A 27,824-nucleotide genomic window follows, 5' to 3' on the forward strand; every position below is an offset into this window, starting at 1 on the left:
TTAGATGATCACAAAATGCCAAATCCTTTGTTATAGATACATAATTAATTGTTCATCAAGTTTTATCTTATTTATCAGTTATTTGGTTACCATAGTACAAGCTCTGCTTAGTTTGGAATCAAACGACCGTGTGTGAGTTATCCAATTATATTTATTTGATTTTTTGTGCACTACAGTTTAATAATCTCTACAGACTTTATTCAGTATCTTTGTAAAGTTACAGTAAATTTACGATATTCTTTCTACTGATACTAGCTGACCCGTCAAACGTTGTTTTACCATAAAAATTTAAACAAAGTGTCACTTAGGGGCACGAAAAATAGATTGCTCGACTTGCAAGGGCACTGCGATGTCCCCAGATGTTGGTCGATTTTTAGTCCTAATCAATATGCTCACAAAATTTTCATGAGAATCGGTCAAGCCGTTTCGGAGGAGTGCGGTAACGAAAACTGTGACGCAAGAATTTTGTATATTAGATGGTTTTAACACCACTATTTCATTCTAATAACGATGATAAATATTTTTGTGACTAATAGATTTTTACATTCACTGCAGTGTGACGTGACTGAAAGCTCGTAATAAAATAACTAGGTTTTAATAGGTGAGTAATCGTGCAGTAGTTTACGGAAAATACTAACTTAAAGAATCATAAATATTCATACTACTAGGTGTCAAAACAACAATAAAAATACACATATTTTGGCGTAATTATGTTTGGAATTTACGGATAATGGAACGTAAACATTTTCTAATTCAATAGTGATGTCCAAGTGAGATTCATTCATGAAGGATTTTGTTCACGTTCTATTTGTGTCAAGAAAGTGCCTGGAAGTCCGATAAATGATATTAACTAATGACATTATATTACCGGCCCGAACTGGCCCCTCGTTGATACGTACTAAATAAGAAAATCATAAATTTCTTATTGCACCTGTAGCTGAAATATCAATAATATATATAAATAATTATACAAATCTTGATTAGGTTTTCAATTAAATACTTACTTCTTGATCTAAGCATCTCTGTCTACCAAGCTCTGATTGGTTTTATGGTTCCGTTATTTTAAGGCAATTATGAAACGTATAATATGAGTGAAATAAACAAAACATTGTGTAAGTTATCAAAGCTTACACGACGTTTATTAATAAGGTTGTCAGCATATTATGTTAACCGGAAGTATTACTCGATATCGACTTATTAGGTGAAGTGTTACAACACTGTCTGTCAGCAACTGTCAACAAATAAAAGTTTGTCGTATTCTCTCTCTGATTCATGTGTGATACTTTGTAAACAAATAAATAGTAATCCGTGTCGCCTTCAACTTTATTGTTCAAATCCTTTTCAAATCACTCACATTGTGTTCGGCTACGATGGTGAATTGAAGATTGCATCATGAATAACTATAGAACTTTTTTAATATTTTCGTGCTTATTTTGTATAAGTTTGTGCGAAGTATCTGAAGAAAAAAAAGCAAAGTTGTTGTCTAATTTCATAGAATATTATAATCATTGGCCTAGTAAAGTAAATACGGCCAGTGATGGAGTACTTCAGAGTATAATTCAGGAGGTAAGTTAAATTTATTTAGTATTTTTTATTACGTTTTGCAATATTATTAAGTGTCGAATATAATTTCGTATGAGATGAGTGGGGGTTATCGATGGCCAAGACCTTTGGTACTATCATAAGTTATCGTTGTTTAAAATACGATTTGTTTTACGCGGTTAAATCCTGTTATCTAATATTGTTATTTTCTTACGATTAGCATAAATAAACCTTGAAAAAAAACTTATATTTTTATGTAGGTAGGTAATAATTTTTCTATTATCATTTTCCTACCAATAATGCGTTTTATGCCGATTTAATTATGCAAATTTAAATTAGATGGAAATTAGGTAGGTAAATTAACTCCCTGCTACAAAAATAAACATAATTATTCAATTTTAAAGTGTAACCTGTTTTGTTTATTTATCATTAATGTAATAATCCATATTTTGTGAGGGTACTTGAATCCGAAATATTAGATATATGAAACCAAATCTAAAATTAGGAAATCAAATTAAAATCAGTTGCCATAATTTCTAATGGGTAACAATTTAAAACTCTTCCTTTAAAACATTTTATTTTAGGACCAAACAACCTACCAAATAGAAGTAACATTCAAAGTTGAAGACAATGGACCGAAACCGATGAAATGTTCAGCGACGATACATGACATGGAGGAAGGGGGTATCGCTCTAGTGAACAACATTATTGATTGCGGTCCCCTACCCGTGGAACTTGCTGATGACGAGAACACCAGTGCTGAGTCTGCTGAAGCTCTATTAGAGAGAGGACCTGTAAAACTTGATAATGAAGTACAAGCAGACACTGCGGTAAGTACCAATTACTACCAATAACCTTGTAAAACGGCAACTTTTGTGTGTTTAAACAAGTGCAGTACAATTATAATTTCTTGGCAAATAGTATTTTGGGTCAGCCTGTAATTTTCCTTATAGTTAAGTTCATGGTTATAAGTCTCTATATTTAGGTTTGGTATAATTCTTCGTTTTAATTAGGACATATTGGTTAAAAGATGTGTCATATTGTTAGGGGACTTCACCTATAATGATTTAGGTTTCCATAATTTTATAATGTTATAAATAATTAAGTTGTGATAAATAATTAAACTAGAGGATGCGCAAGTAACTACATATAATTTAATTGTGGTGTTCAACTATTATTTTGGCACTAAAATTCAATTTTCGAGACTTTCGGAAATGCTGATTGCTCTTGAGAAGAAATGGCAAGGAACTCGCAAAGGTTACGTACTATATCCACATTTGTCGTAAACTTAACAAATTTGGACGAAATGTATATGGCATTAGTTTATTTATATAATTTTGTTACTAAAATTATTAACAATTTGAATTAAATCGCAACAATTATTAGTGCAAGACATAAACCACAAAGGTAACGTTATGATAACCCTTTATCAAGTCAGTGTACGCTAAGTTTAAATGAGGTCTGGGTGACCTAGAATCGTATTTATGTGTCAAGGATTGCTCTGTTTATTTCATTTAAATATATACTATATTTGCAACATTTTTTAGCGCATGAAGAAACAATCTAAAAAGTGTTGCGCAATTTTATCTTACTTGTGTAGATAATCTGTGAATCATAGTACATTTTTTGTCATTCATGAAAGTATAAATATAAATTAGTGGACTAGGAACACGTATGCCGCATTTTATTGGTTGAACTACAAATGCGTACAGTCAGATTCAGTTAATCATTTCTTTTCCTTTGCGTCAATAAGGTTGCTTAGGTCATAGGTGTCAGTTGATTCATATATCTAGACACATTCAAGCAAGGAATTAATAAAAATCACTGACTGACGATTTTACTATTGAAGACCTTTCTACGTCATTTGATTCGGTTTGCACGTTGATGATTTTATAGAAATAGAAGTATCGAAATTATAAATACGAACACTTTACGAAAAAATGCCATGAAAAATGTTTATGAATTACCTACCTATAGTAAAAAAATTAAAAATACATTAAATAAATGTAATTTGAGAAATAGGACTACGTCTCACGAATATTTTGTTGACCATTAGCATTTAGAAATTTATTTATTCTGGCGGATTGCCTTACAAAAGTTTTCTCCAAACTTTCTGTCAACTCTCACCAAAAAATACGTGTCGTTTTTTTTGGCACTTGTACTTATAATCCCCATACGATTTCTAATGTTACAAAGGAATTTAAAATTTATTGGAAGAGAACAAAACGTTATGTATGAAATTGGTTATAATATAAATGGTTCACTATATCATAGGTAATAAATTCGTGAGTTAATGACGTAGGTCATAGAGCGACATGCTCTATAAATAATTAAACTTGTAAAATATTTATTACTACTACCAAGCGAGGAGATAATTAAAAACACTAGAATAAATAATAAACCGTGGGAACCAAAGCAATCTGTGAAGGCATTATACTATGCTAATAATATAAATAATAGTATTTGTCTGTTTGAACGTATTAATGTCAGGAACGGCTCGACCAATTCAAATAAAGCGATAATATCCGGACGTGCTATCGACTTACTTCTATTTAGAACTAGCTTTTCAACCGTAGTTGCATGTCCTTTGAGATATAAGCAATTGCTAGGGATAAAAAAATATCTCAATCAAGTCAAAAATCACCACTCTTTTGCGGCAGAATTACCGTATTACTAATAATATTGCACTAGCCGGTATCCGGCAACAGCGGTCAGTTTCATTTAAACTGGCCAAAGGTACAGGACTTGGTTTATAGTGTCGAAGTGTGTGCACAATACACAGGTACACTATCTAGTCCCTTACTCTCACAACCAAGTAACCAAGTCAGTAAGTCCATCAGAATAATCTCGTTCGTAGAATATGTATTGCTCGCGAGTAAACCTGCGCGGGACATTGTAACGTGACAGAAGTAATTATGACGTGTTGAGTATTATAGTCGGTGAGATCACAATTCACAACCTGAGACAGAGTTAGTGCGTCTTTCTCAAAGACTAAACCACTAACAAGTTCCAGGAATCATTGTGAGATCATGACGACGTAATGTAAACACAGAATTTATATATAATTTGAAATACCTACCTAGGTAAAACTGGACGGTGTTAGGTACCTGCCTAAATGAATTCATTATAATTTTAACAATATAATTAAATAATTCCCTCGCCGCGTCTGTCTGCAACAAAGTCAGAATCGGCTGAATATGTTGTTTTAACTAATAGGATAATTCTTAAGGAAGGTTGTAGTGTATAATTTGTTACGATATATGTAAACCGGGCGAAATCGGGGCGAGTAAATTGATAAAATAATGCTCGCGTAGAATCCAGCATGCATATGAGAACAAGTGACCTTCTATAACGTTAACATGTATTATACCTAGGTACCTACGTAATGTAATTTACCGGTTTCTCGCTTCAACTTATTTTTGTACAAAGACAGTCAGGAAATTTTACATTTATTCGTTGATTCTAAAAATTACTTAACTATAATATTGCCATTTGCCTTTCTCCCAAGTACCTATAGTGGAGTTGGCTTCCAGTCTAACCAGATGCAGAATTTTATATTGAGCGACTGCATATCGGACCCCCACAATCCAGTTACCTATATCGTTCCAGAATAATATTTTTGGTTTTACCACTTCTGTGTAAGAAGTATACAAGTGAAATATCACTGATATTTTCATACATTTTCTGTCATTTAATCCATCTGACCCTAAAGCTTTCCTTTCGAAAAATTATTCGCTGTTTTGGTAGTGGTTTCATAGACAACATGTTCTTAAAGTAACGTATAAATATGTCAGATGCAGTATTTCTTATTCAACAAAATAAATCGGCGGCTCTTATATGAAAAAAAAAAACAATTATTATAACATAGAACGTCGCGATGCGGAAAATGTATGGTCGTTGTGAAAACCACCTGCGCGTGCGCAATTGTTAGCAAACAATCTTGATTGTGTTAATGTTATCTGTTGGTTAGATGCACAGACACTGGCTTCTGCCAGTTTGAATTTCACCAGTGTGAATGTTTAAGATGAAATCACTAATTCTGTATTATCCAGGAGGCCTAATGTCAGTAAGCTTCTACAAAAGTCCCTTGCAGTCCCGTTTTAGAGGTAAAGTTAAAAAAAAATCCTGCATTGCACCTTTTTAATCAGGTAGAATAACGTTGATACAATCGACGTTGAACAACAGAAACTATTACTCCCCATCTAAACTCGAATCAGCTATATTTTTGACGTCAATAGTCTAATCTTGCATCTGCTCAGACTTTCCTGTTCTGAGCACATCGATAAAAATTGTAATGATAAAATTATGACACTAATATCCTGCCATGAAACATCAAACTGTTTTGCAGATGTGCATCTTATTTCGACCACTCATCCGTTACTTATTAATCACTAGCTTTTACCGCCACCTGAATTTTCCCATGGGAATGCGTCATTTTCCCGGGGTAAAAAGTAGCCTATGTCCTTTCTCGGTTATCAGAATATCTCCATACCAAATTTCATGCAAATTGATTCAGTAGTTCAGGCGTGATTGAATAACAGACAGACAGACAGAGTTACTTTCACATTTATAATATTAGTATGGATTTTACTAAAATTCATGTTACTACTTTTTATATTAGGTAGTATTGTGTATCTGAGTTCACAATGAGTGCTTAGGAAACTAACGATGTACAGCATAGTTGCTACTGGCCATCAAATGGTTGTCAACAATTCTCCCAACGTAAGCAGTTACCAAAGCTATACGTTTGTAACCACCTCGTTGTACAATCCCTTTTATTTTGACGTTTTTTATCAGACTGTAAAATACTTCTTTATCAATTCAGAATCGTTATAGGATATCCTCAATAAAAAAAATTCACAACTAAATAGTCTGCAGGAGAAATGTTCCCATGTCTCATATGTTAAATTATTTTTATTACACAAGCAAGCGACTCTGCTTCCTACAATTGGGGAGATGATAAACGTTCATAAAAGGTTACCGAATGAAAAACCCAACTACACTCTAATCTGGGAGAACCCAAGATCTTGTACTGACTATAAGACTATAAGTCAGTTCCCCTCAAAGCAGTTCCCCATTGAGTAAAATTATTTGTGACTCAATTTCAGATTAGGGTAAGACTACACACATATTCGGGTCGGTATCTTCGGTTCGGCAGTATTTATTAAACAACAAAACCGACTCGATGAAATTATGGCACTTCTACTGTTCGACTTGTGCCGAACGGGCAGTTTCTGCGGCGATATCGAGCAGAATTTTTACCGATCATTCTTCTACATATTTCTATTCTTATAATTCGATTTTACCACCCGGCTGGGCAGATTAATACCTACTCAAATATATTATGTGTGTCGCAATGTCCTAGAAATGTGTTTCACGATAAATATTCTTATAGAAAAAGATTACTACATTTTGTTATGATCTTTTCCTTAACGACAGGCATGCATTAATTTCGCGGAAATTTATATCTCGCATTAGATACAAACTTATGGAGATTTCGTTGTAAATAGTTGCATAATAATTTTGCACAAAGGTACAGAGGGCGGAAGGTGGGACCAAAATTCCTTCAGATTTTACTTTATTGATAAACTAAGTTAGGTTTAGTACAAATATTTATTAGTTAGTTAAGTTTACTATATAATATTGTCTATCTTGTTAACAAAGGCTGATGTAAACATACCTTTTAAAGAAGTTGGTACATTCAGTATTACGATCGCGATTACTTATTGGGTAGTGGGTTGACCGGCGTGTTCATTTGTAAATATAATATTTGTGACTCAGTCACATTGTATTCATTGCACGGTACCTACAGTCATCAGTAAAAATATGTCTAAGCTATCGTATTTTAAACCTTTATATTATTAATTTTATATTTTCTAAAAGACTACTCCCGTACTAAGAATTTCTCCTGTGTTGCGGGGACTTTTACGAACATAAAAACAACGGACAATGTACCAGACCCGAAACAACTATTTGTGGATCGCACAAATATTTGTCTTTATTATTCTAAGATTATTTGTGAAGTAATAATTAGAACTTGTTCTAATGGTGAAGGAACATCGTGATGTTACCTTGCATGCTTAGGAGTTCTTTAAGGGATGCATAGTTGCCTCTGTACTTATCAACTTAATGGTTTAACTACTCGAAGTCATCACCCTTCCAATACTCCGGGAAAAGACTCTTGCTCAGCTGATTCCGATTTCTTTATAACAGACTTAACGAAGTACGTCCTTTGTTCTAACATCGCTTCAAAAAAGAATCATAATATTTTTTAAATTTTTTTCTTACTCTTGCTTTTTTAAAAGTTTTCTTTAGATGTTATTTAAAAACATTTTTTATGAATTTGTCGGTTTTCCCACCAAATTACACCGACCTTGGTGCAGCGAAGATGCTAACCGCTTTTGTGTTATCACGAGATTCGTGTTATTAGCATCGAATACGCGATTGGCCTTTTAACGTAAATAATGAATGAACTGTTACAGATAATACTGGACGTCTATTGAACCAATATGTTAATAAATAACTTAGACATTCGATTTTTTTATTACCTTGTTTCGTGTCTCACTGCTGAGTAAAGTGTTTCCCCAGGATTTCTGGTACCGTCGGTCGTCTGTTATGTCTTACCATACGGTCACCATACAGTCGGACTTTCTCGTCGCCGCCCTGACATTCATACCAATACTATGTAAAAAATATTATATCCCGATCCCGGTCACACATCGTCTTCTAGAGCCTTGTTCTAGCGGTGTCATTGATAAGATGGGCAAGTCAGCGAGGCTGAATTCGAGGAGAAATCTTACTAAGGATGCTTCAGAATATAGGTTTATTAGCGATGTTTAGCATAGCACAGCAATATTTACTGGTGCGGTGCAGTGGTCACACAGTGAAAATGTATTAAGCACTTTTTGATTCAATTCGCGGTTGTTACGTACCTTTTATTTTACCAACTTTAGAAAAATACATACATAATATAACGCCTTTTTTCCATAAGGGGAGGCAGAGATCAAAGAAGGCAACTTGGTACGTACCTTACAAACTTCCTTTGCCTCACTCACATCCATACATGTTGTCATACAGGACCGCCCTTTACGAGTACTACGCACATAAACATGTGTTAGATAATAGTTATTGTTATAGATAACATCTGGTGAGCAGTTTATAGCGATACCCCGAGACCAACCGAGTGCACCGTGTATAGGATGCGCGTCACACGTTAATCCACAGGCTCCGGGAGTTAGTGACCTCGCTGGGCTGGGGATCAGACATCTAGACCTCCACGAACCGACCGTGAAACACACCCTTGACTCAGTCATAGATGTCGAGAGACAAGTTCAAGTAAGTCAACATTTATTTTAATTTGTTCTAGGGCCGCTTAGTTCCTGTAGTTCATGAAAATATATCCCAAATATTATTTACAGGTCGTAAACGGTGTCCGATACATTTTAACACTGTCCGTTAATTTCGACAACTGTACAGAAGCTGAGCCCGATAACTGTATTTCCGCCAAAGTATGTAGGATCACAGTTTTAGTAAAGCCTTGGGAGACTTTACCTAGCGGTGGTAAATATAGAGCTATCTTAGCTAACAATTGCACAGAAGAATGGATATTTGGTGATAACGGTGAAGTTTTGCCCGAACCTATCGATACCCATAACCATAATGCAACATCTTTGAATAACGATGACGTAAAAGTTGTACAAATCGAGAATGTCGAAGCTTTGCCAAACCAAGAAAAAAAATTAACAGTTGATGAAATAAAAGCTATAGAAGAACAAATAATTCCATATGACCAATCGACAGTATATTCAGAACCCAATAAAGAAGATTCGTCACCAACAGATAATAATGTAATAAGTAAAGATCACGTAAACAAAGTTGAATCAGTCCAACAACACAGTGAAAACTCTCTTCCTGAATCTAGTAAATCTGAACCAAGTAATTTGAGTCAAGATAAAAAGAAAGCTATCGATGACATGCTAGATTTTTTTAACTTTTCTGGTTATAAACCGAGACCTCAGACAGAAGAAGTCAATGTTAGAGCAAGAAGAAGCTATGATTACGATCTAAGAATATTGTCACTTACAGAGGAATATCAGGATATTAAAAAGAGCATCGAAAATGCAAAGTTTGTTTACGAAATGGCACAAGCTATGGTAGATTATCTTAATGAAATGGACATCGAAGTAAAAAATAGGGCTGTGAAAAACGTAATTAAAGCTGAAGAAGAATACGACAATGATAAGCGCTTTATTTATATTCAAGCACAGATTGTAATACCGTGTGACACGGCCAACTGCGAGTCCAAAGAAACGGAAACTAAAATTTGTAATGCTGTTATTGACAGTACAGAAAGAAAGAACCCACAAATGTTGAATACTTTTTGCTATATAGATACCAAAGAAATGGATGCACTCGACAAAATTAAAGAAGTCCCGTTAGATGATCCTGTGTTACTACGACTCACTAAAGAAATCATAAGAAAAATGGAATCCGAATCAAAGGATCCCCATGCTCTAAAAATAAAAAAGATTGTGTCTGCCAATACTCGTACCGTGCCTGGCAGACTAACAAAAATTTCGTTAATCGTTAATCATATGAATTGTAGTAAGAGTGTGCCCTTGGTTTTAAGAACCAATTGCTCTGTTCTAGAAAAATATGGATCAAACATATGTGAGGTAATAGTTCACGAAAAGCATTCTCTTAAGGAGAAAAAAATTATGTATACGTGCACTGAACGTCCGGTAGATATGACAATATCTAAATTTAAACAAACAATGCGAAACATTACTGTCGACGACCCGAAACTCAATGACATCTTACAAGAAGCATTACAGGCGTTAGAAGTGCAATCTAACAGGAAAAATAAGCAGAAGATAGTAAACGTCAGCAAAATTTCCACTCAAATAATTGCTGGATTACTGACTAAAATAGAATTTGAAGTCGGTTTTACTAATTGCACAGATGATAGCGATATGAAAATTCAATCAACTAAATGCGAATTACTGAAAAATGAACGCCTTCGAAATTGCAAAGCACAAATTTGGGATAGGTCATGGATTGTGGATGGCAAGCAGATGGAAGTCTCTTGTGATAATGATACGAGTCATTTTGTAGAAAATATTAGAAAAAAGAGAGCCTTAGATATAGAGTCACGTAGGGTAAAACGGCAACTAGGTGCAGAACATAATTTACGGTCAAAATCTGAAGCTGTAGGTGAATCACAGGTTCAAGATCCTAAAGATGAAAAATATACTCAGTTAGCTCATGAATCTCTGCAAAAGTATCTGGCAGATACGGGAAACGGACGACCTCATAGAGTTGTTAGAGTAGAGAAGGTCAGTACTCAAGTGGTGTCAGGTCTCAGGACTATAATCGACTTTGTTGTGACACCTACTGACGACAGCAGCGGTGATAGCATAAAGTGTAACTCAGAAATATGGGAACAACCCTGGATTAAGAAAAAAGAGATCACTAAAGTGTCTTGCCAAATTGAAAACCCAAGATCGAAAAGACAAGTTCCTGGAGGACTGAAAGAACAAGATCCCAACGATCCTAAGTATTCACAGTTAGCTAGCGAATCTCTGCAAAAGTATCTGGCCGACACGGGCAACGGCCGACCTCATAGAGTTGTTAGAGTAGAGAAGGTCAGTACTCAAGTGGTGTCAGGTCTCAGGACTATAATCGACTTTGTTGTGACGCCTACTGATGACAGCAGCGGTGATAGCATAACGTGTAACTCAGAAATATGGGAACAAGCTTGGCTAAACAAGAAAGAAATCACTAAGGTGTCTTGTCAGATTGAAACCACTCGAATAAAAAGACAAGTACCTGGTGGTATCCAAGAATCAGATCCGAACAGAGAAGAGTATTTACAGTTAGCCAATGAATCTCTGCAGAAATATCTAGCGGATACGGGCACCCAGAGACCACACAGAGTAGTGCGCGTAGAAAAAGTTACAGAGCAGGTTGTAGAAGGCTCTTTGACGAGAATCAACTTTGTAGCCACGCCATCAGACGATGCCAGCGGTGACAACATACGGTGTTACTCCGAGGTTTGGGACCGACCATGGCTGAACAAGAAAGAGATCGATGTCTCTTGTGTTTTAGGTACTTCAAGGTCGAAAAGGGGACTTGCAGGAGGGCTGAAAGAACAAGATCCCAAAGATCCTAAGTATTCACAGTTAGCCAACGAATCTCTTCAAAAGTATCTGGCCGACACGGGCAACGGACGACCTCATAGATTAGTTAGAGTAGAGAAGGTCAGTACTCAAGTAGTGTCAGGTCTCAGGACTATAATCGACTTTGTTGTGACACCTAGTGACGACAGCAGCGGTGATAGCATAAAGTGTAACTCAGAAATATGGGAACAAGCTTGGTTAAACAAGAAAGAAATCACTAAGGTGTCTTGCCAAATTGAAAACTCAAGGTCGAAAAGACAAGTCCCTGGAGGACTTAAAGAACAAGATCCCAACGATCCTAAGTATTCACAGTTAGCTAGCGAATCTCTGCAAAAGTATCTGGCAGACACAGGCAACGGCCGACCTCATAGAGTTGTTAGAGTAGAGAAAGTCAGTACTCAAGTAGTGTCTGGTCTCAGGACTATAATCGACTTTGTTGTGACGCCTACTGATGACAGCAGCGGTGATAACATAAAGTGTAACTCAGAAATATGGGAACAAGCTTGGCTAAACAAGAAAGAAATCACTAAGGTGTCTTGTCAGATTGAAACCACTCGAATAAAAAGACAAGTTCCTGGTGGTATCCAAGAATCAGATCCGAACAGAGAAGAGTATTTACAGTTAGCTAACGAATCTCTGCAGAAGTATCTGGCAGATACGGGCACCCAGAGACCACACAGAGTAGTGCGCGTAGAAAAAGTTACAGAGCAGGTTGTAGAAGGCTTTCTGACGAGAATCAACTTTGTAGCCACGCCATCAGACAATGCCAGCGGTGACAACATACGGTGTTACTCCGAGGTTTGGGACCGACCTTGGTTGAACAAGAAAGAGATCGATGTCTCTTGTGTTTTAGGTACTTCAAGGTCGAAAAGGGGACTTGCAGGAGGGCTGAAAGAACAAGATCCCAAAGATCCTAAGTATTCACAGTTAGCTAATGAATCTCTTCAAAAGTATCTGGCAGACACGGGCAACGGCCGACCTCATAGAGTTGTTAGAGTGGAGAAAGTCAGTACTCAAGTAGTGTCTGGTCTCAGGACTATAATCGACTTTGTTGTGACGCCTACTGACGACAGCAGCGGTGATAACATAAAGTGTAACTCAGAAATATGGGAACAAGCTTGGCTAAACAAGAAAGAAATCACTAAGGTGTCTTGTCAAATTGAAAACGCAAGGTCGAAAAGACAAGTTCCTGGAGGACTGAAAGAACAAGATCCCAACGATCATAAGTACACACAGTTAGCTAACGAATCTCTGCAAAAGTATCTGGCCGACACGGGCAACGGACGATCTCATAGAGTTGTTAGAGTAGAGAAGGTCAGTACTCAAGTGGTGTCAGGTCTCAGGACTATAATCGACTTTGTTGTGACACCTACTGACGACAGCAGCGGTGATAACATAAAGTGTAATTCAGAAATTTGGGAACAAGCTTGGCTAAACAAGAAAGAAATCACTAAGGTGTCTTGTCAAATTGTAAACACAAGGTCGAAAAGACAAGTACCTGGTGGTATCCAAGAATCAGATCCGAACAGAGAAGAGTATTTACAGTTAGCTAACGAATCTCTGCAGAAGTATCTAGCGGATACGGGCACCCAGAGACCACACAGAGTAGTGCGCGTAGAAAAAGTTACAGAGCAGGTTGTAGAAGGCTTTCTGACGAGAATCAACTTTGTAGCCACGCCATCAGACAATGCCAGCGGTGACAACATACGGTGTTACTCCGAGGTTTGGGACCGACCCTGGCTGAACAAGAAAGAGATCGATGTCTCTTGTGTTTTAGGTACTTCAAGGTCGAAAAGGGGACTTGCAGGAGGGCTGAAAGAACAAGATCCCAAAGATCCTAAGTATTCACAGTTAGCTAACGAATCTCTGCAAAAGTATCTGGCCGACACGGGCAACGGACGACCTCATAGATTAGTTAGAGTAGAGAAGGTCAGTACTCAAGTAGTGTCTGGTCTCAGGACTATAATCGACTTTGTTGTGACACCTTCTGACGACAGCAGCGGTGATAACATAAACTGTAACTCAGAAATATGGGAACAAGCTTGGCTAAACAAGAAAGAAATCACTAAGGTGTCTTGTCAAATTGAAAGCTCAAGGTCGAAAAGACAAGTCCCTGGAGGACTTAAAGAACAAGATCCCAACGATCCTGAGTACTCACAGTTAGCTAACGAATCTCTGCAAAAGTATCTGGCAGACACGGGCAACGGACGACCTCATAGAGTTGTTAGAGTAGAGAAGGTCAGTACTCAAGTGGTGTCAGGTGTCAGGACTATAATCGACTTTGTTGTGACACCTAGTGACGACAGCAGCGCGGAGAGCATAAAGTGTCACTCAGAAATATGGGAACAAGCTTGGCTAAACAAGAAAGAAATCACTAAGGTGTCTTGTCAAATTGAAAACACAAGGTCGAAAAGACAAGTACCTGGTGGTATCCAAGAATCAGATCCGAACAGAGAAGAGTATTTACAGTTAGCTAACGAATCTCTGCAGAAGTATCTGGCAGATACGGGCACCCAGAGACCACACAGAGTAGTGCGCGTAGAAAAAGTTACAGAGCAGGTTGTAGAAGGCTCTTTGACGAGAATCAACTTTGTAGCCACGCCATCAGACAATGCCAGCGGTGACAACATACGGTGTTACTCCGAGGTTTGGGACCGACCCTGGCTGAACAAGAAAGAGATCGATGTCTCTTGTGTTTTAGGTACTTCAAGGTCGAAAAGGGGACTTGCAGGAGGGCTGAAAGAACAAGATCCCAAAGATCCTAAGTATTCACAGTTAGCTAACGAATCTCTGCAAAAGTATCTGGCCGACACGGGCAACGGACGACCTCATAGATTAGTTAGAGTAGAGAAGGTCAGTACTCAAGTAGTGTCTGGTCTCAGGACTATAATCGACTTTGTTGTGACACCTTCTGACGACAGCAGCGGTGATAACATAAACTGTAACTCAGAAATATGGGAACAAGCTTGGCTAAACAAGAAAGAAATCACTAAGGTGTCTTGTCAAATTGAAAGCTCAAGGTCGAAAAGACAAGTCCCTGGAGGACTTAAAGAACAAGATCCCAACGATCCTGAGTACTCACAGTTAGCTAACGAATCTCTGCAAAAGTATCTGGCAGACACGGGCAACGGACGACCTCATAGAGTTGTTAGAGTAGAGAAGGTCAGTACTCAAGTGGTGTCAGGTCTCAGGACTATAATCGACTTTGTTGTGACACCTACTGATGACAGCAGCGGTGATAACATAAAGTGTAACTCAGAAATATGGGAACAAGCTTGGCTAAACAAGAAAGAAATCACTAAGGTGTCTTGTCAAATTGTAAACACAAGGTCGAAAAGACAAGTACCTGGTGGTATCCAAGAATCAGATCCGAACAGAGAAGAGTATTTACAGTTAGCTAACGAATCTCTGCAGAAGTATCTGGCAGATACGGGCACCCAGAGACCACACAGAGTAGTGCGCGTAGAAAAAGTTACAGAGCAGGTTGTAGAAGGCTCTTTGACGAGAATCAACTTTGTAGCCACGCCATCAGACAATGCCAGCGGTGACAACATACGGTGTTACTCCGAGGTTTGGGACCGACCATGGCTGAACAAGAAAGAGATCGATGTCTCTTGTGTTTTAGGTACTTCAAGGTCGAAAAGGGGACTTGCAGGAGGGCTGAAAGAACAAGATCCCAAAGATCCTAAGTATTCACAGTTAGCTAATGAATCTCTTCAAAAGTATCTGGCAGACACGGGCAACGGCCGACCTCATAGAGTTGTTAGAGTGGAGAAAGTCAGTACTCAAGTAGTGTCTGGTCTCAGGACTATAATCGACTTTGTTGTGACGCCTACTGATGACAGCAGCGGTGATAGCATAAAGTGTAACTCAGAAATATGGGAACAAGCTTGGCTAAACAAGAAAGAAATCACTAAGGTGTCTTGTCAGATTGAAACCACTCGAATAAAAAGACAAGTACCTGGTGGTATCCAAGAATCAGATCCGAACAGAGAAGAGTATTTACAGTTAGCCAATGAATCTCTGCAGAAGTATCTGGCAGATACGGGCACCCAGAGACCACACAGAGTAGTGCGCGTAGAAAAAGTTACAGAGCAGGTTGTAGAAGGCTCTTTGACGAGAATCAACTTTGTAGCCACGCCATCAGACAATGCCAGCGGTGACAACATACGGTGTTACTCCGAGGTTTGGGACCGACCCTGGCTGAACAAGAAAGAGATCGATGTCTCTTGTGTTTTAGGTACTTCAAGGTCGAAAAGGGGACTTGCAGGAGGACTGAAAGAACAAGATCCCAAAGATCCTAAGTATTCACAGTTAGCTAATGAATCTCTTCAAAAGTATCTGGCCGACACGGGCAACGGACGACCTCATAGATTAGTTAGAGTAGAGAAAGTCAGTACTCAAGTGGTGTCTGGTCTCAGGACTATAATCGACTTTGTTGTGACACCTTCTGACGACAGCAGCGGTGATAGCATAAAGTGTAACTCAGAAATATGGGAACAAGCTTGGTTAAACAAGAAAGAAATCACTAAGATGTCTTGTCAAATTGAAAACACAAGGTCGAAAAGACAAGTCCCTGGAGGACTTAAAGAACAAGATCCCAACGATCTTGAGTACTCACAGTTAGCTAACGAATCTCTGCAAAAGTATCTGGCAGACACGGGCAACGGACGACCTCATAGAGTTGTTAGAGTAGAGAAGGTCAGTACTCAAGTGGTGTCAGGTGTCAGGACTATAATCGACTTTGTTGTGACACCTACTGACGACAGCAGCGGTGATAGCATAAAGTGTAACTCAGAAATATGGGAACAAGCTTGGTTAAACAAGAAAGAAATCACTAAGGTGTCTTGTCAAATTGAAAACTCAAGGTCGAAAAGACAAGTCCCTGGAGGACTTAAAGAACAAGATCCCAACGATCCTGAGTACTCACAGTTAGCTAACGAATCTCTGCAAAAGTATCTGGCAGACACGGGCAACGGACGACCTCATAGAGTTGTTAGAGTAGAGAAGGTCAGTACTCAAGTGGTGTCAGGTGTCAGGACTATAATCGACTTTGTTGTGACACCTAGTGACGACAGCAGCGCGGAGAGCATAAAGTGTCACTCAGAAATATGGGAACAAGCTTGGCTAAACAAGAAAGAAATCACTAAGGTGTCTTGTCAAATTAAAAACGCAAGGTCGAAAAGACAAGTTCCTGGTGGTATCCAAGAATCAGATCCGAACAGAGAAGAGTATTTACAGTTAGCTAACGAATCTCTGCAGAAGTATCTGGCAGATACGGGCACCCAGAGACCACACAGAGTAGTGCGCGTAGAAAAAGTTACAGAGCAGGTTGTAGAAGGCTCTTTGACGAGAATCAACTTTGTAGCCACGCCATCAGACAGTGCCAGCGGTGACAACATACGGTGTTACTCCGAGGTTTGGGACCGACCCTGGCTGAACAAGAAAGAGATCGATGTCTCTTGTGTTTTAGGTAGTTCAAGATCGAAAAGGGGACTTGCAGGAGGACTGAAAGAACAAGATCCCAACGATCCTAAATATTCACAGTTAGCAAACGAATCTCTTCAAAAGTATCTGGCCGACACGGGCAACGGCCGACCTCATAGAGTTGTTAGAGTAGAGAAGGTCAGTACTCAAGTGGTGTCAGGTCTCAGGACTATAATCGACTTTGTTGTGACACCTAGTGACGACAGCAGCGGTGATAGCATAAAGTGTAACTCAGAAATATGGGAACAAGCTTGGTTAAACAAGAAAGAAATCACTAAGGTGTCTTGTCAAATTGAAAGCTCTAGGTCGAAAAGACAAGTTCCTGGAGGACTTAAAGAACAAGATCCCAACGATCATAAGTACACACAGTTAGCTAACGAATCTCTTCAAAAGTATCTGGCAGACACGGGTAATGATGAACCACATAGAGTGATTCGTGTAGTTAAAGTTACGACGCAGGTGGTGGCGGGTTCGATAACTAGATTGAATTTTGTAGTTTTACCGATGAACACTACAGTGAGTGATATTATAAATTGTTATTCTGAAGTATTGGAACAATCTTGGCTTAATAATAAGGAATATAAAGTTTCCTGCCAACAGAATAGCAACTTAGCTGAGGAACAAACCCCTAGCACTATTACGAAAAAGAACCCTAATGATTCGGAATACTTTCAGTTGGCTACAGAGTCTCTCCAGAAATATCTTATAGATACCAATAACTTACGACCATACGAAGTTATTCGAGTAGACGATGTTACTACTGAAATGCAGGGCACTCATATTACAAGAATCCATTTTGTTGCCTCACCCATCGATAATCTTAATGAGGGTGAAGTGGGCTGTTATTCAGAAATTTTGCAAGATGCAATGACAGATACAAAAGATTACAGAGTATTTTGTGAACTTGATCTTTCAAAATTAAGACAAAAACGGGAAGTGGTGCAATCAAATACATCTAATAACGGTCTGCATCGAAGAAAAAATACAGAAGAAGAACAAGATATAACTAAACCTGAGTTCAAACTACTAGCTATTCAATCCTTACGCAAATTTTCAAAAAAGAATGGGGTACTGCATAAACTTCATGAGATACAACGTGTTACGATGAAAGTCGTGTCAGGTATTAAATACAAATTATACTTCTCCGCATCTCCTACGGAATGCTCTGTCAATGTTTCTAGAGCGCGTGCACTAACATGTAAAGCTGTGACTAATGTAACACTTCAATGTGATGCGGAAGTGTGGGACCAACCATGGCTCGGCAAGAAAAAAATCGATATTATTTGTGACAAACCTGATGATGATTTCGCAGACGATGCGAAAGATGAAGAAGAAGAAGTAGACCATACAGATGCTGTCTCAGTGTTTAATGCTCCAAAACTACAATCACAACAAAAAGAATTGAGAGTCAAGTCACTAGCTGAAGAAGCCTTAGAACAATATCAATCTTTTTCTAATACGGAAAACGTCTACAAAATTGTTCGAATTTATAAATACTATGAACATGTTGCAGACGGGTTGCTCTCAAAAATAGAATTTTCGATTTCGCCAACCACGTGTTTAAGACATGAACGCGTAGAATCTGTAGATAATTGTCCATTTAAAGTGCCTAGTGTATTGTACAATTGCATCGCTAAAATTCGAGAACAGCCTTGGTTAGGGCATGATAAAGATATTAAAGTAAGTTGTAAAAGGCTTCAAAATGATAAGAAAAAAACTAAGAAACGGATGAAGCGCCAAATCGATATTGGTCAAGCGGATGATGACGATAATGAAGTTGATGAAGATAACACATATTACTACGCTGATCGCGCGGTGCAAAATGTTAATGATAATTCGGGTTCAAATAATTTATACAAGTTGGTCACTATTCACGCCGCACAAACAAGTGTTCTTATGAAGACGACTGTTGTTAAAATGTACATTGAACTAGCGGAGACATATTGCCTGCGACATCACATTGACGTTAATCTTGACAATTGTGAAGAAATGGAGGGACTGACACATAAATTATGTTTAGCTAGGATATATCCTTCGCCCTATGATGAGATGGTGGTAAGACACGTGTCAGTCGTATGTGATGATAATGAAGCTGAATTCAGTGCCGTTACTGGATTGACTGTATCTGAACTATTAAGAATATCCATTTTAGAACTAGAAAAAAAGCCAGAAAATCACTATAAGCTAGTCCACCACGGAGAACCGCAACTCGTTCCGTCGCTCGACGCTAATGTTCCAGTTAATTTAAATTTCATCGTTTCCGTTACAAATTGTACGCCAGATGTCGATCTGAGTAAAAATCCTTTTCAATGTTATGTGGATACTACAACACCTTCCAAATCTTGTTCCTCGTTCATCTGGTTAGATGCTAAAACTAGAACGATTAATAATATCGATGCCTTCTGTTATAATGATCCTGGACGTCACAAACGATCTATTATGGATACAAATAACGCTACTGCTCAACGTCTACAAATACGGGACTTAGTGATAGAAGCCTTAGAAAAACTAGAAATGGCCTCAACACATAGATATAAGCAAAGGGTCTTGCATATAAACAGTCATTCTAGTAAAATTACCACAGGTAGAGTGACCACGATTGATTTCGACGTAGGCTACACGTCGTGCTTAAAGTATGAGTGGATCGACAACATAACCAATTGTGATTTTCTCGAACATTTACCTAGGAGGCACTGTGTTGCACAAATATGGGAAAGATTGTGGATTAAGAATGGAAAACATATAGATGTGTCATGCGAAGACGACGAGACGCCCTTAGAAGCACATATTGAATTTGAAAGTGCCGAAATGGCTATGCAGTTGGCACAAGATGCTTTAAAGCACATAGAAGCTAAATATCCTCACCCAAAAAAACAGAAAATTGTGAGAATATTTTCCTTGGAAAAACAAGCGGTTGCGGGGGTCCATTATAGAATGAAAGTTGAAGTTGGATTAACGGATTGTGCAGCCTTAAGCGACGAAAAGAATTGCAAGTTGAATCCTAATCTTGGCATTAACAAGTTCTGTCGTGTGAATATATGGGTTCGGCCGTGGACCAACCACCCGCCTAGTTATCGTGTGTCCTGCGACTTCCAAGAAGGTGCCAGTATAGAATTATATCATCACGTACAGGCAGAACATTTGTTCTTAGATTTTATAGCTACGTACAATCCATCTTATACTAACGATCATGCCGAAATGGAGAAGAGGTTTGATATATTCAAATCGAACATTAAGAAAATCCACGAGCTGAACACGTATGAGAAAGGAACGGCTTTGTACGGCGTTACGCGCTATACTGACTTAACTTATAAAGAATTTAGATCCCGTTATATGGGATTGAAGATGAGCTTGCGTGATGGTAAGCAGCCTGCAATGAAGGTAGCTGATATACCGAGTTTTAAATTGCCATCGAATTTCGATTGGAGAGAATTCAATGCGGTGACCGGCGTCAAGGATCAGGGCACATGTGCAAGCTCTTGGGCCTTCAGTATAGCGGGTAAGTCATTCGTCAATTGATTTATACTTGTAGAAATTTAGTCTCTATGTTTGTCTATTCTTCAGATATTTTCCTACTTTATCACTTAGTTAAATATGCAACGCTGTGTTTTAAACAGACAAATAAGCCGAATAAGTATCGCATTTATTTACTAGTGTTATAATGGCAATAAGAATTCAAAGGTAAGGAGTTAGGTAAGAATAATACAAAAAATAAAGCAGGGTCATTATTTTGTAGGCAATATTGAGGGTATGTGGAAGATCCAGTCAGGACAGTTGGTGTCGCTTTCGGAGCAGCAACTTGTGGACTGTGATAAATTGAACGAAGGGTGCAGCGGTGGAACACCTGAAAATGCATACAGGTATGTGAATTATTATTATCGAGCAAAAATCCTTACTTAAGAATTTTATTTTAAATGCGAAAGTAACTGTCTGTCTTTGCGCCCCTCTCCTTTTTATGCCTGAACTACAGAACTTATTTAGATGACATTTTTCAATAAGATAGTTTGAGACCCGAGAAACGGCGTAATATATGTAGTTAATTCATAACCCGGAAATCCCAGGGCGAACGGGATCTAATAACGGGATAAAAAGCCGTTTTACTTGTACGCAAGAGATATCTATACTAATCTATACTAATATTATAAAGCTGAAGAGTTTGTTTGTTTGTTTGTTTGAACGCGCTAATCTCAGGAACTACTGGTCTGATTTGAAAAATTCTTTCAGTGTTAGATAGTCCATTTATCGAAGAAGGTTATAGGCTATATATCATCACGCTACTACCAATAGGAGCAGAGTACCAGTGAAAAATGTTACAAAAACGGGGAAAATTTAAACCCATTCTCTCTTATGTGACGCAAGCGAAGTTGCGCGGGCCAGCTAGTTATATATAAACAGATTTAGCAGTTTAGCCAGAAAGCGTACGATAAAACGAGCGACAGATAATAATATACATATCGCATTGACGTAATTATTATATTTGCAGAACAGAAATTCTCTACCCGTTAGGAGTAATATTTTGGTACTTTCTTGTATTTATATTTCATACATTGCTGAGAATTAAAATAATAATGATGTATTGTAATTTTCATAATAGCGCATGTCATATTTATAGTTCAACGAATAGTTTCCAAATGTGTGATGAAAACTACTTAGTACATCTCATACATGCACATTATGTAACTTTTATACAAATTATTATGTTTTATTAGTCGTACATTGTCCAAGGTCGGAAACTATGAATAGTTGAAGTGTTCCACAAATTTTATTTATGTTTATCATAGTTGTGACGTTTTTATGTTATTGTTTGTTGTTGAAACGGATATTCAAGGTTTGTGAGTAAACAATTTCGGGGTGCAAGAATTATTGGTATGCTAACTGTCTACGTATAGTTAGAATCGGTTTTGGCGTTGGAAATTTATAAGACTAGTTAGGGCTTGCGAAGCTGTTCACGTTCTTTATAGAGTGGGTGTGGGAAGTTTCATTTTTATTAGAGTATACAAACATAACATTACGCTAGTTGTACCCGAAGGTATAGGCAGAAGCGAATGAAGTTCACCCGGTGTTTCACCGATTAAAGAGTATTGGAATAGGGGGCGAGCCTTTTACCATGTACCGGACATGTTACTAATAGCATATAGACAGAGAAATATTCCAATAAAAAATAGAAACGTCCAATAGCACTTTGCCCACTCGGAAACAGAACCCTAGTCCTGGTGGTCGGAAGATGAATACACCGCCTAGAACACAAATGAATTTACAATGCATCTTTTTTTGTAATTCAGGTCTATCGAAGAACAAGGAGGTGTAGAGCTGGAATCGAACTACGTGTACGAGGGTGAAGGGTACAAGTGCCTGACGAACGAGACATCGTTCAAGGTCCACATCACCGGCGCGTTGAACATCAGCTCCAATGAGACCGAGATGGCGCAGTGGCTTGTTCACAATGGACCCATTTCTATTGGTAAGAAAAAAAATATCATATCTGTCTTCTTCTTCTTATCGTATGGTTAGTGGTCAACCTAGTGTCAAAGTTGTTCATGCCGCCCGAAGGCCTTTGACGTGGCTTAACGACTGTTATCTTAATCGAAAACAACCGGGACCGACATTTTACGTGCCCTCCGAAGCACGGAGACGCCCAGTTCAAATAGCACTATGCGGTTACCCATCTATGGAATGACCGCGTCAACGGTTGCTTCACCCACAGATCGTTTACCGACCGGTGAGCGCAACTCTTGCTTGTCGCGTTGTCTCATACTCCAAAAATCATCACGTCGTGTATAGGTGTAGACCACAGACCAATGTATTTATTTAAGGCTCCCTTCCCAAACATATTTAAACCAAGACCAATGATAGACCGTGCCTAAGAGCAATAGTAAATGGTATTAAAGTAATAAATTAAAATATAACATAGAACAATGTTTAAGTCGAACAATAAGACTTTAAAATGTAATTAGTGATATCTTTACTGGAACTAATACATATTTTAATTAATTAGAAAATATATCGAAAAGAAACTGTTGATAATGTAAATATAACTACGATATTAATAGAGTTATGATTAGTACGATAACAATATAAAAATTAATGGCTATTGGCTATTAACTTTTACACACGGTGTGAATTTGAATGACTCCTTGCTTGATATAGTAAATTGACTGACGATGATTGTCATTTCACACTGAAGGGTATTGTTGAAAGAGAACCTATGAGGGTGCTTAAAATTGAGTCTTTTCTTTGCCGGATCAATTTAAAACAGATTAAAGACTTTTTTCTTTATCGTGACTTCTCAAACTTGATCAACAACAACGATTTCTACGTCATTCTGTATATTTTTCAAATTATAACGAATGTACAGTTTACGTCCGTATCCGTGGGATACCACAGGGATATTTATTATAATTTTCATACATTTTATTTGGCCTCTGAACCCATGGTTAACACCGTTAACCCGCAACCTGCACGTAACCACACTCGATATGTGGCGTATGGTGGCTCGTGTGCGACGACCCTTACGCAAAATCTCATTACTTATAAATTATTCACGCATCAAATTTACAATAGCAATCAACATATTACCGTGTTAATGTAATATAATTGAGCGTGTAAAACGACTTGTGTCATTTGATTGTAAATGTGATTGAACTAACTGGTTTCGATAAACAAACTTAATAGACATACTCGCGTCATATATTATGACGCTTTGTGCCCATTCGTTGGGCAGACGCATTACGAATGGTTTTATGAAATAATATACAAATTATTTACGGATTGGAATGAGACTTGTATAGTTTGAAATTCTAGATATTAAATCATCCAACATTCAAAAGACTAACTTAGCAATTTTTGTTTTAAATAATTTAACTGACCCTATATCTGCTTAAAATACACCCACGTTTCTCCGATTCACTTGAAGGCAAGCCTGTTGCCGTATACTACACACGTAACCAAACTCCAGGCTTCTAACCCTCACTATTTGTGTACCCTACCGGTCTATTAATGCTGTCTTAATTAAAAACAGCTATTTATTGTTGACTTGAACTATCTTTCGAGTTAGGTTTTCAAATTTTATATTCTGGTTTCCAGGTATCAACGCCAGAGTTTTGCAGTTCTATCTGAAGGGTATCTCTCATCCATGGACGTCTTCATGCAACTCTACGGACATAGACCATGCGGGACTTATCGTGGGATACGGCGCTATGGGTAAGAAAATATTTATTTTTCACCTTTTTTGTTTGTAGATTTTATTACATCATCAATGATTTATACCAGACATAATAATACTGTTAAAACAATTTGGCGTTTAAAAAGAGTGGCCAGGAGTTTCTTGCCAGCTCTTCTCATTGGCCATACCTTCCGAACTGGCGGTAAATTCACTCTCTGTATCATTGACTATCATAAGTGTCGATTGACCTTAATGAATAAATGATTTGATTCTGATTTTTTAGTTCGGTAACTGGCTAACTTAATGTCAAATTGAAAGCCAAAAGTTTCTATCATGATAATTAATGGTTTTTTTTCTTAACGTGCACGCTTGGTGTTCGTGTACGCGCAGTACGTATACGAACTCGTACCTACATAGTATCATGACCAAATATTCTATAAAATAAGTTTTGGTATACTCTTGTCAAGTATAAAAACGCGTGGATTGCTGAAAACTTATTGCCTGAGACATTTTTTTTGTTCATCTGGTGGTTTTTTCATTCTTAGCTATTTCAATATATCATCAAAACTAAGTTTTCTTTAATCATATTGTAACACCACCGTTCACAATTACAGAACACCCGCTCTACCCAAGGAAGATTCCGTACTGGTTGGTGAAGAACTCGTGGGGCACTGGTTGGGGCGAGGAGGGCTACTTCCGCGTGTTCCGAGGAGACGGTACTTGTGGAGTCAACCGGCTCGCTACCAGCGCTATCGTTTAGAATGTAAGGACATTTTAGTAAGTATCGATATTCGCTGAACTTAGTTTTGAAACCCATTGTTATGTATATGGGTGACTCTGTACTACTGTTGAAAATATATTTATGTGAATTCACCTGCATGGAGAAACAACACAACGACTAGTGACAGGCAGTCGCTTAAAGTCCTCTTTATTAAGCCTTTACTAAAAACAGGCTTAAGTTTTATTAATTCATATATATGCCTTGAATCCACAATGCTGGTCAAGTGCGGGTTCGCGGAGTGGCCATCTTAAAACATCACATTTTTTAGCCCTAATAAATGGGTTTCAAAACTGGCTTCAGCAGATTTCAGTGTTTAATTAGTCTATGAAATTATGAAATAAAAAACAATGCAAGATTACTAAAAACGTGAGCGTTGTTGATTTGTGCTATAAATAATATAATTATTGATATAAGTTTGGTATGATATGACCACACTTTGAAGCCAATATGTCAATGTTATCGGTTCACCAACATTGGTCGTATTGGCTCAAACATGTGATAGTGATGTGTGATATTTTCTCTTGTTATTATAATATATATTTAATGATGAAATTGGAATGTTCAATGTCGCCTTACGCTACTAAGACGCTAGCCATACTGCGGGCTGTCTGATTTCTGTGTTCACCGTAGAATTGAGTTTAGGCTAGAGAAGCCGAGAAGCACGGGCTAAGCACAAAATTCTTTTAAGTCTAATAAGTCTTTGTAAGTCGGTCCACATTATTTGGCTGGTGCTTCACTCCGCCTTCTATAGCGATGATTCACCTTAAAGATTGCACCGTCCTAGGGTGAGGCCACAAGACTACGTTGTTTCGACGAAAACGACTTTATTTGTATAGCGATACATTATAGTCAAGGATCGCAAATGTTAGTGATGCGTCGATGTAACACAGTTTTGTTTCTTCGCCCTAACAGTCCTACAGAATCGGTCAGATCACGGCGATAAACGTGATCAAACCTTTAACTGTGAAAGTCTATACGCAGACCGCTGGGGCAATGCTTTTAGGCTTATGTTTGACCTGACAGGCGGCTTGCCTGATCATTTAATTTCAAATGACCAGTGATTTAATGCCCTTGTCAAGATAATAAAACAAATTTTGTAGTTATCAGTAATTTAACTGAAAAAAGTTCATTTCGACGCCATTAAATTAATTTAGGTTTTTTTGTGAGTCTAGAATTATGCTTTTAAATAATAATATGTTTATGTAATATGACTAGATTTTACATTTTAAGTAATATTATTTCTCTCCTCTTTTCAATATAATTAATATAATATTTGACTTATAATACTAAAGTCCAACGTAGAAACTTACCTTGCGTTCGAAACGTGAGCGACGAATACTGTGACTTTACGACGTTAAAATCAAATTGAAATTCAAAATATTAGTTTTTTAATAAGCATTTAGAGTTTTTTTCTGAATCAATAACTGTTTCGTTACAGTTTCCTTTTAAAAAGAACTTTCAAAAACCTCGGCTTGTTCTTTTTAAATGCCAATATCACTATTTAACGCCTTTAAAAAAAAACTGTAATATTGCTTTGTGATGTGTTTCTATTCGTTATATTTGTAGCGTTATCGTATTCGGCGCCTACGTACAACATCATTTTATTGTAAGACATAAACCTTATTAATTGACATTATTGTAACCTATGAGATTCATTACCAGAGATTGATATTTACTTCGTACCTGATTTGTTGATTGTTTCTTCTCAAATTTTATTTCTATGTTTTTTTTTGTTTTCACCACTTATCTCTTTACAAAAAGGATCTAATTGTCTATGCATATTTTAGTCTATAGTTCATTCATCGTATGGTTAGTGGTCAGCCTGTTGTCAAAGTTGTTCAACCGAAAGCCTTTGAAATGGCTTAACAACGGCTTATCTTAATGAACCGGGACCAACTTTCGCAACTCAGATACCACTATGCGGCCACCTATCTATAGAATGTCCGCGCTAAGGTTGCCTAACCTTCATCAGATCGATCACTGACCAGTGAGTGCAACTTACTCCTCGACTATATTATGTTACTGATAGTATGTATGCATGTATCATTATATCCTTCTACTATTGTATTGTACTCAGTCTATCATAATCTCTATTCCTTTATCTAGTCTCTGCTACGTCTGTAATACGATTCTTGTCATACTAGTGCCTTATATGAAAATCAAAGCTTGTTTTATCACTTTCCAACAGTTGAAATCGAGTGTTTATTTTTTTTTTTGTGCATATTTGATGATGATGATTATGAAATAATTGGGCTAAGAATTCTATGTAAAGTGCCTCATAGAAGCTTAACGCTAAATTGTTATCTTTTTTTTTATATTCTATATTTATATCTCGTTGTACTTTTTTGTGTGTTATGTTTCGCTTTGAATCTCATATTGTGTAAAAATCTTTATTTACTATAAACATTTTATTCTATTTTTCATAACTGGCATAATACTTTGTCATATTAGTGAAGTAAGAAAAACATTTTGATGTATTTAAATTTTGAATTATAATATTTATGTATGGCAATAAAATGTTTTACAGAATTTGGCAGTTTTATTATAACACATTTAAAGGATAGGCAGAAAGAATTCAACTGTATAAATTTTATTATTTTTTTGTGTGTAGTTTAAATAACATACATACATTATATATTATCCCCTCAAGTTGACACTATATATGATAACCTGA

At 37.4% G+C, this 27,824-nt stretch overlaps 1 protein-coding gene across 1 annotated transcript; it reads left to right on the forward strand.

Moving 5' to 3' along the window:
- Window positions 1-1,249: 1,249 nt before the first annotated feature.
- On the forward strand, window positions 1,250-27,679 carry LOC142981007 (uncharacterized). Its single transcript, XM_076126655.1, has 8 exons — window positions 1,250-1,566; window positions 2,127-2,372; window positions 8,680-8,877; window positions 8,961-20,706; window positions 20,944-21,067; window positions 22,490-22,668; window positions 24,291-24,407; window positions 24,984-27,679. Exons 1-8 carry the CDS (start codon window positions 1,393-1,395, stop codon window positions 25,127-25,129), a joined length of 12,930 nt encoding a protein of 4,309 aa, XP_075982770.1. The 5' UTR covers window positions 1,250-1,392; the 3' UTR covers window positions 25,130-27,679.
- The last annotated feature ends 145 nt before the right edge of the window (window positions 27,680-27,824 follow it).

The sequence above is a fragment of the Anticarsia gemmatalis genome, chromosome 19, assembly GCF_050436995.1.
Source record: "Anticarsia gemmatalis isolate Benzon Research Colony breed Stoneville strain chromosome 19, ilAntGemm2 primary, whole genome shotgun sequence".
Lineage (NCBI taxonomy): Eukaryota > Metazoa > Arthropoda > Insecta > Lepidoptera > Erebidae > Anticarsia > Anticarsia gemmatalis.